The sequence below is a fragment of the Neopelma chrysocephalum genome, unplaced genomic scaffold (genome assembly GCF_003984885.1).
Source record: "Neopelma chrysocephalum unplaced genomic scaffold, ASM398488v2 Primary Assembly neopelma1_62, whole genome shotgun sequence".
Lineage (NCBI taxonomy): Eukaryota > Metazoa > Chordata > Aves > Passeriformes > Pipridae > Neopelma > Neopelma chrysocephalum.
In genome coordinates, this window is record NW_020897719.1 from 9,466,783 (window position 1) to 9,481,138 (window position 14,356).

The following is a 14,356-nucleotide window of genomic DNA, read 5'->3' on the forward strand; positions in this document are numbered from 1 at the left end:
AATAAAAGACTCCCCTTACACCCTCTTAAGGCTTCTGTCATGTTGGTTGAGGCTGTTACTATACATTCCAGGAGTTGTCAGGCCTGTGAAACAAACTGCACAACTATTTTATCTGTAAGGTGTATTAAGCCTGACATCAGCTCTTAAATACTCTTTCAATAGTAGATAGGGTTTGGTTTGGTTTTATTCAATTTGTGTTATATGGCACGAGATACAGTAGTTTAACATCCAGTGTACAAAACATACCAATCAGCTGTTCTTTGCAAGACTGGAAACTTACCGTTTTGGAAAACTCAGATTCTGGTATAATGGAAAGAATCTCATGAGATTCCCCCAGTATATTGTTTAACTTGTCAAAGAATCTTGGCTTCACAGCATGAAACTGTTATTTAGGTAGTTTTTTTTACATCTTTGGTGTTACGTCCCAGCTTTGTTGACTGTTTATTGGTGATAAGAACACCACTGCAGTGGCTCTGTAACAAATTTTTCCGTGTATTTCTCAATTCCATTCTTTGATCTAGTAACCAGTGATGTGTGGCAAGGTTACTACAAGCTACTGATTAACTCTGAAATTATAACATGTCAGTATTGAAATTGCAATCAATTCTTTTATGAAGGGAAATATACTTAGGTCATACATTCACGTAGATGAGTTAAAAGTTACACAGGAAAATTCAGATCACGCTGAGAAATTGTATACACTTACACAAAGAAATTGCATTTTTCAAGGCCATACAGATAAAATACCTATGAACACTAGCAAAATTATAAACATGAATTACGTTGTACAAAGAACAAACAAAATAATCACTGATAATTTTAAAAAATCAAATAACATTCTTTATAAATGCTAATATCTTTTGTCTGTATGTGTCTCACAAATTTTTACCTTAAAAAATTACTGAAGTTTCATTAAAATTACATACTATTGCAGCAGCATGCCTTTTTTCTACAAGATATCTTACACAATTTTTATCAGTCGTCACATCAAGTTTCTCTCATGTAAGAGGCCTTTCAGAACCACTGAAAATCTCCACTAATTGCAGTTTGCACTAGATCAGTATTATAGGGGCAGTCTTGACAAGACAAATATGCTATTTAAGTGACTTAGCAGAGTGACTCGCACTTTGTTCAAAATTTCTTATTGTTGTACAGATCTCTGATATATTAATCAAGTGTTAATAATTTTTCAGACTTCTCTTCTGATGTTGATAATGGGAGAATTGGAGCCTTCACAGGGGAAAATTAAGCACAGTGGAAGGATATCGTTTTCACCTCAAGTCTCCTGGATCATGCCTGGAACAATAAAAGAAAACATAATTTTTGGTGTATCCTATGATGAATACCGGTACAAGAGTGTCATCAAAGCCTGCCAACTGGAAGAGGTCAGTCACCTAGGCCTTTTAAGACCTGTGACCACACCCAGTGGAAATCCCCCCAGAAAAGTCAGGGAATGGGGTTTTAAGTAAGTGAGACATTTCTGAGATTTAAGGAACTCAGCCTGGCATCCCAATTTTGTGGAACTGCAAGTCAGCCTGTTGCCAGCTCCTTGGGAGAGATGCTGATGTTGACAGTTCTGGTAGTTTACACAACTGGAGCTAAGTAAGCTTGCTTAGATAGTATATGGTGTCTGCATTCTTAGCCTTCCTTGCTAGTTAAAAAACCTGAGTAAACATACTGATGTTAAAGAAATTATGTAAAAAGTATATTGTTACTATGGGGTTTTTTGTCATGTTTCTTCCCCATAAAGAAGCTTTTCCTTACACTCTTGGAAATGAATCTGTTTCCCCCCTTTCATTTGCCACTTCAGAAATGGTTCCAGGGATGACTGGAACTCTATGCTACAAACCTGAATTATTTAGAGGAAAATCTTGTCTAAAGCTGTTTTTTTTTCCTGTGTGCACATTGAAAGTTCTCACACTGGAAATTATTGCAGGATCGATCCTTATGTGACATGTAGCCCACAATGTGTACAATTACTCATTACATGAAAATGTCCATCTGTGTGTTTGATGTTGACAGAGGGTAGTATAGGAAAAGATATCTTTTCACATGTCAAGATACAAAAGGAACCAGCATTTTAGACCTTTTCACACTTACTGCCGAGCCTTAAGATCAGGCATTTTGCCTGTAATATACAAATAAAAACAGTAAATATTTAACCGTGCTGAATAGGATTTTTCTTTAGACCTCACAGTGAAACGTGTTTCCCCTTAGCACCAGTCAAGCAAGAAAACGATAGCCAGTCTGCTTAAAAATAAGGTGAGGTACTGCATTTTCTCTCAGACCAGGGTATAGTTAAGCTGTAAAGTAATATTTTCTTTTATGTTTCTAGCCATTTCAGCTTGTGTTTAGATTTTTGATTTGGTTTGCTGGAAATCTTCTTTGAAAGCTTCTGAAGACAGGAGAATTAACAAATTCTGCGTCAGGCTTTCTGCAGAGTAGTTCTTAACCCTGGTTGTAAAAGTTGTAGTTAATGCTAAAGCTCCAAGAAACAACTGGCTTCAGCAGTTCAAAACTTCAGCCCTTATTCGAAAAGGCTTCCCACCCCAGGCCCTTCCTAGAGCAGCAGGTGGTTAGTGGTGGCTCAGTGTCTCAGTGCTGGTGGGACAGCTTGGTGTTTCAGTATTGGTGGGATGGTTCAGGGTCTCGGCAGACTGCAGCTCCTTTGTTCTCCAAACAGGCTCAATCAAGCCAGCTTTGATCAATGTTGGTGCAGCTCTGTGCAGAGTGATATGCTTCACCTCCTAGCAGGGCTCATTATTTGAGATCAAGTTTGATACTTATAAGGATATTTTCTTCTGGACTGAATAAATTGGGCTGGCCTGAAGTGAAGGCAGAATAGTCTGGAAGGAAGCCAAATGCATTACCTTATTGCTATTATTATGCTTTCTAGTCTCGTTAACTTTCATATGTAAGTTACCAAACAAGACTCAGTGTGGCAGATCGAAAGATGGATTTCAAATCTTAATTCCCTGTTTATTCTCCAGTGTGACCTTTTAGGAGTTTTTACAACAGCGATCAGTGCTTTACATTGGAGTTGTGTGTGTGTGCTCTTGTTCTTCAGAAAGGAGAGGTTTTGCCTAAGTGAGTTCACTTTGCCCTGTTCTCTGCAATTTTTGTAGGTAGTTATATAGTTCACCTGAATGCAGACCTGTTGCTGAGTCTAGCTCTTACGTGGACTCTTCAAGGAACCAAGGATTGGTGATACAAGAGAGTTTATTTCCTTATTGCATGTATGTTCAAAGTCAATTAACACACAGCTCTTAACAGTGGCTAAGTGAGATTTATTTCCAAGCTCCATTCTCACCAAAACATTTTTGGAATACAAAGCTATGTTCTTTAACCCAGTGGGCAAATAGATGTGTTATTAGTGCAAAAAGTAACATACCTATAAAATGCCCCTTTTACTTTATCTCCGCCATCAACCTATGGAGGAAACATACTAAAGGTCTAGTCCAATTCCTAAATCTGATGTCTTTTCCCCTACGTCTTCATTAGTGCCGATAAAATACTACAGGTTACTCTATGTGGGTCACGTTGTATCTTCTATATAGGTTTGAGGCTTGCAGACACACAGTGAGTAGCCTGTTCTTGTCTGCTGCAGAGCAGGACGCTGAAGCAAGGTGATGTCATGCAAGGTGCTCTGCACTTTGTTTTAGGTCTAGGGAGATATGTAAGTGATATTATGCAAGTGTGACTTAAGTAATTTGGGGTGCATGAGATTTTTCAGTCTTACATTTTTCTACCTGACTTTTTTTGGTTGGTGCATAGTTAATTTACTAAGGACTTATCAATTACAGCCTCTTTAGAGTTGCTAAGTACTCGAGGTAAATTTATCTCAAAGTAATTATGAAAGACGGAAAGTGGAAGTAAATATTCCCCAGAGCTTTCCATATTTTTAGGTTCCAAAAATAGAATATTTCCTCTATAGGAAATCAGATCTTTATTCAGACGTCAGAATGTGTTTTATGTTAGATTTCTATTCTATGAAGTCCTAAAGAGTGGAAAATCTGGTTATGTTAGCCATTACCTAGATCAAACCATTCCAGCACAGATCAATAGTCCTTACCATTTGTCCTTTTTTTTGAGACTTTTTTGAAATTATTTGCATGAGTTTGAGTTTGCAGGTATTATCTTAAAATTATTACCTTTTAAGTCTTACATTGGCATGCTACGATGGAGAGAAGACAAGATGTAATTGGTGTGGATTCTGAGCGCATTTTCTAAAGACAGGCAAGTTAAAGGTACTCGAAAAGTAAGATAAGATGAATTGGTGCTGCCTCAGCAGCACTTTTGACAGAGAGGTTTACCCTTTTTATCAAGTACCTTTCATCACATTAATTATAAAAATTGTAGCAAGAAAGTGTGAAATTTTGCCTAGCACTTCAATTTAAGAAACAAGTATATAGCCAAAGCCACTGAGAGATGGGAACTTCCTGAGTTTATATGTCTGTGGAAACTTGCCACTAAATTTCATGTAATTCTACAAGTGTGACTTCCCTAGAGGTTGTATTAATTGGAGGTTGTGTTAATGTAATGGCAGGAATAACATGATATTTAGGTTGAAAAACTCAGTATTAATAGGCAACTATATGCAGGGGGTGTGATTTTTGTTTTGTTTTATTTAGCATTTGATAAGTTAAAAAGTTGACACAGGAATCTTCATGTTTAAATGCTGTTAACACTGAACAAAATCATCCTGAGAGAAGATGTTCTTCCAGTCAAAACTACAGAAGCAGGCCCGTTATAGTTATTCTTGTTTAAAAACAAACAAACATCATATCACTTTTGAGGGGGTCCATTAATTCATAAGTTTTGAAACCATACTTCCATGACTCTAAGTTTTACCTTTTTGCTATGTAAGGCAGATATTTTTCCACCTAGTTAGTTCATTTGACCCTTCAATAGTTACCTAAGAGGCCATAAACCCATAATGGGCAAACCACCTTTGAGAGATTACCACTCTTTAAGTAAACACATATTCTGATTTGAGAGCCACCAGCTGCTCATGAATGTAATGTTTAACGTGGCACACAAATAGAGGAAGTGTTTCCACGTGAAATTGAATCATATAATAGTACTAATGAAATTTGTGGCCAGATTCTGTGGGGTTTTGAGCTGGTTTTACGAGGATTGCAGGAGATTCATTTTTATCTAAGAACTTATGTTATGGAGAGATTAACTGTAGAAAGAGACAGTCAATATGCCAAGCCCACATTTGTATTCCTGTGTGTTTAATGTCTCCTTGCAAAGTATGGCATCCATCCCTGAGTGACAAGTTCACTGCAATGTCAAGGATGCCCTAAAACAGAAACATATCTTTGCATCCCACTTTTCCAGCCCCTTTTATTTGTGCTGATTTGGGGTTGGGTTTTGATTGGTTTGTTGGTTTGTTTTTTGGTTTTTTTGGCAGATAACTAAATCAGTAGGAGTTGAGAGTTATTACGTCAGTGAGGGAAATACTTTGTGCCCTGATTTTGAGCCTCATTTTCACTAGGGAAATGGGCAGATTACAAAGTATGCGGAAGAGAGGAACAATAAAGGGTTCAAGTCTTGCCTGAAGTGCTTTGTAGGATGTACTTCTCTACAAGAGGATATTAAATGGTAGCTTGGTTATCTATAGTGTAAATTATGTGAGAGTAAGTGACTTAGCAGGTCTTCACAGCCAGGGAGAGCAACTGGCATGTCAAGGTGAAGTTAATCACATCCTAATGTAAACAGCTAAAAGAGCATAAATTCCTCTTTCAGGTAGAAAGTCCACATATCATGTCAAAACTCCCACTACAACCAATGCATCTCAGACATGTGGGCCCAAAAGCTGGTTACCTTTGTACTTTTTCCACCTCTCACTGGTATGATCCCCTGGTATAAGCAGACTCCTCTAACTAAAATTCTTGCCTGTGGCCCAAAATCATGGGCAGGTCAGCTGTGAAGCTGCTGACACAGTGAGTTTTCTGTGTGAACTGGAAGTTAATAGGCTAAGACATTTCTTTTTTAGCAGTAGAACATCTTGATTAGGGAACAAACCAGCCTCAAACTCCCAAATGCACTGACTTCAAGATGTTTACGTGCGATCAAGTATATGTGTATAACAGAGCCCCTCTGCAATGTTTATGTTGATACCGTTTAGTTAAAACTGGTTTCAGTCAAGATAACTCTCCCCACCCCTTTTGCTGTCTTAGGCATAGGGCTCTGGGCTGATTACCTTGGATGTTGTCCTATCTTCCATGTTGTCCTATCTTTCATGTCACTTCTGGAATTGTATTTAATTCTCTTACCCTGGGTTTAACCTAGCCACACGCAACATACTGACTACTTCATGTTTCAAAAATCTATTCTGTGGGAATATTTCACCATAGAGAAAGCAAGTTTTTCCAGCATTCGTGTGAGTTTTGGGTGAGCCTGACACTCTGTTCAAGGTCACAAACTCTTGTGAAAACAAAACTTACACTTTTGGATCATGAACCCTTCATAAATGGTTCAGCTAAAGACTAACAAAAGCCTTGGCTTCAAGAATCATGGGCAGAGAGAAGAGGGTTTCCTAATTAAAAAAAATATTTAAAGAATCTGATTTGAAATACTTTAAAGAAATCTGTTTTTCTGGCTTCTCTTCCAGGAAAATGAGGATTCAAGTATGTACAAGCTAGTTACCTAAAAGCTAAGATATAAAAAATTATTGGAATTTCCTCACCTTTTAAAATTTCACAGAAATTTTCTGTAGTCTGAAATGCAAGTCTTGATTTCAAAACTTTAAAAATTCAGATTTTGCAGCTTAGTTCATCTCTGTCTTATTTCTAAGATAATTTATTTTCTGAAAATCGGGACAAAGGGAAAGTTATATTTTCTGCAAAATGACATTTCAGATTCATTATCTAAAGATTTTTAATAATCACTGAATTCAAATCTAGAAGTCTGTTTCAGTTCCATTTCTACCTCATTAGTATATAAGAACTGAATGTGATTACTTGGAAGTACAGAAAATAGGTAACAGTTAAATTTTCTCATATAACTGAAGAGCAAAATTATCGAATAGAGTGGAATGGTATTTCAACTCCTGCTTGAAATCCCTGTGCTGCTTCTGCTTAACTTGTATTCAGCTTTTTATTCAGAAGGGCTTCAGTCTTTTTCTTCAAATTTAGTGCAAATAGTCCGTGCTACATGACAAAAATGGCAAAGTATATTCAGAGGCAGCTTCTCTAATACACAGAGAAAAGAAGATGACGAAAAAGGAAGTACTTTGGTAGGTGAGAAGGAGGTAGCAATGAGAGTGGGGAGCCTTTCTAGGAGCTGTTAAAATAAACATAGGGAATGTTAGTGGCAAGGAAGAAAAGAAAGGGGATGAAGATGGCAAAGAAACTGTGAATGTAGAAAAAGCAGAAGTGAAACAGAGGAAAGAGTGAAGATGAAGTGGAGAGAGTCAATACTACTGCTGTGTTCCACCAGTTTCATGACTGTTTCATGAGGAAAGACAGAAAAGAGATGATCAAAACTCACATAATTAAGGACAAATTTAAGGAAGAAAGAGAGGCCCCATAAGTAGAATACTTATGTTCTATCATTAGAACTGCTGGAGTTTGGATGTATCAAACAACTATTTGCTGAAAGGTGTGGTTTTTAGAGACTATTTTCTGTCATGCTTTATTATCTTAATTGTTGCTAATGATTAATCAAATGATTAATCTCTACAGAAAAGACTTGGAGTGTGAAGTCCATTCTGAGGTTTTCTTTTGTAATAATGAGGCTGTATTTCCTATTCACCCTGAAGCTATCCTGGCTGTATTCTTCCATACCAAACCCAAAGGTATTATGAGGCTCATCCCTTGCTGCTGAGGTAGATGAATATGGCATTTACACTCTTAAAAATGTAAATAGCTATTAAAAAGGGTGCCTTCTCCTGGAGTGTGTAACTTGAGATTTTTTAACTCCTGATATTAGAAGCATCCACAAAAGTAATTAATGTCTTGGGAACTGTAGGGGTCTTAATCTCTAAATGATTGCCAACAGGTTTCTCAATTTAAGCACTTAGAAATAGATATGTTAAAGAAAATCCACTGGCTGCTTCATTAGTGTGCTGGGCTTTGTGCTATTCAGCATCATTACATTAGGTTTGTCCCTGGCTTGATTTCGCTTCCTGCATAGAATGACAGCAAGGATGTATTTGGACCAGCCCTATGTACTTTTTTACAATAGGTCATGCATGTTCCAACAAATAGCATTGTGTGTCTATTGGACTTCATTACTCTGTTTACGCCTTTGAAAGAAATTACCAAATATTTTTTAATTATTGTAATTACAGCCTGAAAAGTTCTTTGTCTGTTCCATGCCATATATTATCCTGAGGTGAAGGGTAGAGGAGAGCAGAAGGGGAACTCATTAAAAGTCTGATTAAAATTCCATATTGACACACCTGCAAAAAAATATATCTGATGAAATGCCACTACCATTTAAAACAATGGGAACTCTGGAATTTCACCAGGGCTAGGACTTTGCCCTGTTTGCAGGAGAAGACACACTGGGCCCAGTTCCTCACCTGGGTTTTTTTGGAAGAAGTAGAATCAGGAAACAGCAAGGGCACCAGCACCATTAGAAGCAGCAGTACTGGTAGTACTGGGAAACAGCTGAGGTCAGCTTAGAGATCTAGATACTTAACCGTGCAAATCCCTGTGTTCAGACACAGATGAATAACTGGACTCCCACATACGTAGTGAAACCTCAAGTGATCTGACCAGGTTGTCTCAAATGAATGCCAGAAAAAATTTTATGTCAGAATTTCAGATGTTCTCTCTAAATACTTCACGACTTGTAGGAACGTGATTTTGTCACATTCAGAAAATCTTCCTTTAAAACTGTTGCTGACACTGTTTTTCACACCCCTCTTTCTGCAAATACCTGAGCTGTTATGTTAGTACCAGGGATTTGCTTGTGTGACTCTCCTTTTACAAGAGGGAAATAACTAGTGAATATGAGAATAATTTAAAAATCATCTGCAATAGATTTTCCATGCATAAGAGCATCTTGATTATAAGATCAGAATCCTCTAAGTCAGGAAATAAATGCTATTATCAAATTAAAGAGTTGGGAGAATCTCGCACTTCCTGACAGACCAGACAGTCAATTTCTAGCCCTTGAGTGACTGGACCCTTCATCTGTCACTGCTCCAGGGCTGAACAGCATTGTTCACTCTGTTCCTGAGGTCAGGGCAATTTGCAGAGGAGGAAGAAGAAAATATTTCTCTGGAAGGATTATTTATTTATTTATTTATTTTATTTATTCTGCAAAGCCCGAAAGGCCTGGAATGCCAAAAGGCTGCCCAACAGAGAGTGATCAACCCTCAAAATCATAGCAAGATTCATCAAAATTGGATTGTATCTGACTTTGTATGAAATATGAACTAGTAGAGAGCAGCTCAACTTAGAATCCCAGGTTGTATTGCCCTGTAAGTGCTTCATGTGTCTTCCAGTCTGTTTCCCAGAAGCTGTAGGATTTCTGTGGGTGATGCAGAGTGCTTGCAGACAACTGAGTTCCTGGATGCCTCTTGGCTGCCTGTGAGAAGAGACCCCAAAACAGACTACCTCTTCCAGAGCACTGCCTAAAGCTTACTCTCAAAAGCTCAGTTTCTGAGAGATATTGCATGCCACCTTTTTCCCTCAGAAGCTGCACTGAAAGGAAATATGTGTAAAGCATGAGAACACTGGAACTGATTTTATCTGTAATTGGATGCCTTGGTCAGCTTCCTCGGCTGTGGGATATCCCTGCCTTGGGAGCAGGAGGGTGTGCACAGGCAGCAAGAGCGGCAGTATGGTGCTGCTGAGCAGTGAACACAGGCACTGGAAGTTTCTGGGAGAGTCAGGGCTTCTCGCTATACAGTGATCATGGTATCACTGTATTGGTTTAAGGATGTAGGTCAGCTAAGCTTGAAGGCAGAATTAATACTTTTTGTTAGAGCAACTGTAAAGGTAGAAAAGCTAGACAGGCTTTAGGCACACAAGCCATTCTCATTGTCTTCACTTCCATGAATTTTTGTGGTTTGCATGAATCATCACTTTTGGTGCTAAATACTACTCTCGAAGATTTCCAGCCACCTCTACCAGTTGGGCACAAAAATGTCCTTTTCTCCTTTCTCTGTCTCATATGAGAGTGAAATGGTATTTTCTGTTTTTATCAATGGCTAAACGTTCATTTTTAACATAGTCATGAGTTATAAGTAACTTACAGCCCAAGCAGTGGGACTTGGTTCCAAAACCTTTTGCAAACCTTGAGCATTCCTGGCTGGGAATTTAGTGGAAGCCTTTTTTAATCAATCTGCCTGAAGTATAAATTTCTCTGGGTTTTAAAGAGCTCAGGTTTAGATTTTGCTTCCTGCTCTCCATAACTGCAGCAGCAAGTGCATTTATCATTGTTATTTGACAGAAAACTTAAACAGTTAATGTCTTGGATTGACACTATATGAGGTTACATTCCTTGCTTTTATGGAGATTAACTATTCAGATAAATATTTGTTCTTGAGATCTTGGAGCTCGTGATTGCTTTCTGCAGCAGAATGATATGCTTTCTCTTATCACCATTTTTGATTACATAAACAAATGAAATAAATAAACCTCCGTGGCACTTTTTTTTTTTTACAACTTCTTCTAACCTGTTGGTACACCGTTGTACGCTGTACTTCCATCCAGTCTGTAGCTTGGTTTCTTGGATATGGAAAATACATGTCTGACTCTTAAAAAAATTGTTAACAGGATATTTCCAAGTTCCCAGACAAAGATTATACACTGCTGGGTGAAGGTGGAATCATTCTGAGCGGAGGCCAGCGAGCACGAATCTCACTAGCCAGGTGAGTATTTTGCTGTTTAACTAATGTTCTGTTTCATGTATATGGAATATATTATGACTAAACATTTAAATATATATGGAGTAAGTCCTTCTAAATAAACATCCTCCAGGTATATCAGAAACTTGATTTTACTATCAGAAATCTGAGTTTTGCTATGCAATTTTGTTTGTGATACATGTCCATATTAATTTACTGAATTCTAAAATTTGGATGTCAGACATATGCTATGGCTTAGCATAAGGTCAATCTTTTCCTCTCTGATGCAAGGTCCCTTTGGAAATTCAGACCTTTAACTGTATCTTCCTAAGTACTGAAGAAACCCACAGAAAGATACTAATAAATATTCCAGGATCTTTCCCTGCTATGACACTTCTTCAAAGCGGTTTATGTATTGATTAATGGCATAATCCCTGTCTTCAAGTAAAAAAATGAAAAAAAAAACCAGCCATGTTTCAAAAGATGTTGCTAATGCTTCTGGGGGTTTTCAGTTATAAAAAGAAGAAGTGGAAAGCAGTGGCTAGTCAGTACCTATGAATAACGGCCTTGTCTGTTTGACCTTCCAATGTTATTAAGTAATTCTGAAGGTCTACAGAACAATAACATAGGTGTTTGTCTTATAAATTAGCTATGTGTTTCAGCAGAATCACTTAGCTATCATCAGAAATCCAGTAATGACAGCTCTGATGTGTAAATGGCCCCATTTATTTCTGTGCCAAGTGCAAACTGTGTTGGTTCCCATGCTCAGAAACACTGAGTAGAAGTAAAATCACATTACAGTGATCTGCACTGGCATCCCATGAAAGATGTGCACGTCTGTGTGAGGCTAAAAGATGAATTCATTGAAATAGAGAATCTTTCAGTGTGGATCTTTCTAGCAGATTTGTGAGAGGGAAGAGGCATACGGATGGTTCTGGTTTATGCAGTAAGAGCAGAGATGAGGGGAGGAACAGGCAAAACTTTCAGAACAAAAAGCCCCCAACAAGCACAGCTAGATTTTCATTCAAAATGCAAAATTTACATGAACTATTTCCTAGGTGTTATGAATAATCATGTCTGTCACTTTTCAGACAGTCACAGCTCATTTCCTCGAGGGTCACAGAACTTATATATTTATTGTCAGCTGTGTAATTGTTATTTTTCAGAACAATTAAATGTCATAAAGACACTGGCCATCTTACATTTTGTTTGGGCTCCAGTCCAAGCTCAGCGTGTTTCAAGATGTGCAGGTATTGAGGTGTAGGTTGCAGATGAGGCTCTGAAAAGCTGGAGGAGAAAATTTAGGATTACTGTTCTGGGTTGTACCCATCTGCACTGGTGATAAACTGGACATTATTTTCTTGTACTGGCTGCATACATGTATCAGGTGTACTCTGTGCAAGGTCATGTGAAATGAGAATCCCTGCTGGGAGTGACACCAACCAGCCGTCATGAGAAGCAGGTGGAGAGTACACGAGTCCGTCTTTCTTACAGAGCACTGTCCGAGCCTGCAGCCACAACCAGGGGAAAGAAAGGACCAAGGGAAGAGAACAGTGCATGCCCTGGGTTTGAACTAGCTTGCTAGCCTGGTACCTTAAAGCCAGTTATTTATAGCTACCAAGTCCAACACATAAATTATAGCAATAATTTGAGTGCTACCATTATTCCAGGAAAAACCCTGCAAACTTCTTGCTGATAAAAGCACCCTGAACAGTATGAACTTTTTGTTGTTATGCAGCCATACATCATAATGTATGGTCAGTGAAATCCATCGTAACAGAGAACTTTTCAATAAAGTTCCTTGGTTTATTAACATAATAAGCTATTATTGAGGGCCTTTTCTGCTGGTGGTTGGATATTTTCACATTAACATGCTTTAAAAAATACTCAAATGCAACTGCCCAGATTTCTTTACTAATTATACACTGATTGATACCATATCATGATTTTCATTCTCACAGAGGATGGCAGGAGTTCTTTCTGAACTTCTATTGAAATTGTTTTTTTTTTAAAAAACCCTCCTAACCAAAGGTTTAGGGTCTCAGTGAACCATGTCCAGGTACATACAGCTTAAGGTCTTAATGCTATGAATAGTTTTTGATTTCTGCAACTCAAAATATCATACATTTATATATATTTATTTTAGATATAATTTTATATAATTTTTGCACTTTATATAGTATTTGCAAGATCATGCCTCACTAATACCCTTGTCTTTGCTCACCAGTTATTTTGAAGTACTTTTAAAATGAAGTGCTGAGACCTAAGTCTTTTTACATGCTTATTTACATATATGTAATATTCCCTCAGCCACCAGTAGATGTTACAGATCCTATTTAAATGATCGTTGTACACCGATGGGGACTGTCAGATTCAGGCTATCAACAGATCTTTAGAGTAACCTATGTAAAAAGCAGCTCTATAGCTTTGTATAATTGCAAAGAAATTAATGAAAAACTGAGTTAGTTTGTAATGTGGTCTCCAGCAAGGAAATGCTTTATTGAAAGGTGTCTTATGAGCACATTTAATGTTGAACTGCACCTCCATATTGCTGCTGTAGAAAAGTCTATCAATTGCAGGGTTTTCAGATAAAAGTGCAAAGGCATTCTTTTTCAATTATATTTATGTAAATTTATAAATGTTAATGTCTTTTCCATTTCTCTGTTCAGAGCAGTGTACAAAGATGCTGATTTGTATCTCCTGGATTCTCCTTTTGGACATTTGGACATTTTTACAGAAAAAGAGATATTTGAAAGGTATTGTATGTTTTGATAGATTGTGTTTAAGAATGTCACCAACCAGCACAAAGTAAAATCAAGAACAGGAATTTAATAACAGTACACAAATACTGAAGTGATCAAAACTATACCTTTTGAGGATATTTATTTTTCGAAATTCTTGTGGCTGAGTATGTTGTGTTAGCAGCAGAATAGTACACTGCACTGGGAACAAGCTTGGTTCAGGTGTGAGCACTACTGCTCCCTCTTCCATCTCAACATATTGAACCTGCTATAATCTCTTACTCCCAGTGTGCATGGTTTTGTATCTGTTGTGTGTGTGTACCAGAAAGGCTTTCATTTATAAACACTTACTTGCTTTGTGAGTATAAATTTTTACAAAAAGCTATATTTTGTCCTGTTTTTCTAATCACTGAAAGTTGGGTCACATGAAAGTTCCTGCTGACCAGGAGATTGGTAGCAGGTTGTCCCAAGACAGAGACCCCTGGGTTGTCCAGTTGATCAAAAGAGTAAGGACAAACACTGCCATCCATGAGCTTTTTAGTCCATAAGTTTGAAGCTTTGAAATCAAGTTAATACTTTTAAATTTGGCAGCAAAAGATCTGAGTAACCCTAAGATGAAAAGAAATACTTCATTTTCAAGTTGAAATGTGCTTTTTGGATTGACCTGAAATTGATTAAATTGTACCCCTTTTTCTGATTCCTGCGATCTGATTCCAATTCTGATTTCTGATACCCTTTACATATCTTAGCCCTACCATTTCCTTTGTAGTTTGAGGGAGCACCCAAGAGAAGTGGGAGAGAAGCA

The 14,356-nt window shown here is 37.7% G+C and overlaps 1 protein-coding gene across 1 annotated transcript in view; it reads left to right on the forward strand.

The window, feature by feature from the left end:
* CFTR (cystic fibrosis transmembrane conductance regulator) overlaps positions 1-14,356 on the forward strand; it is an 83,463-nt gene that overhangs the window by 30,404 nt on the left and 38,703 nt on the right. The window contains exons 11-13 of the mRNA XM_027682190.1: positions 1,194-1,385; positions 10,740-10,834; positions 13,480-13,566. Of these exons, the coding sequence (XP_027537991.1) occupies positions 1,194-1,385; positions 10,740-10,834; positions 13,480-13,566 (374 nt within the window). The remainder of the gene's footprint in view (positions 1-1,193; positions 1,386-10,739; positions 10,835-13,479; positions 13,567-14,356) is intronic.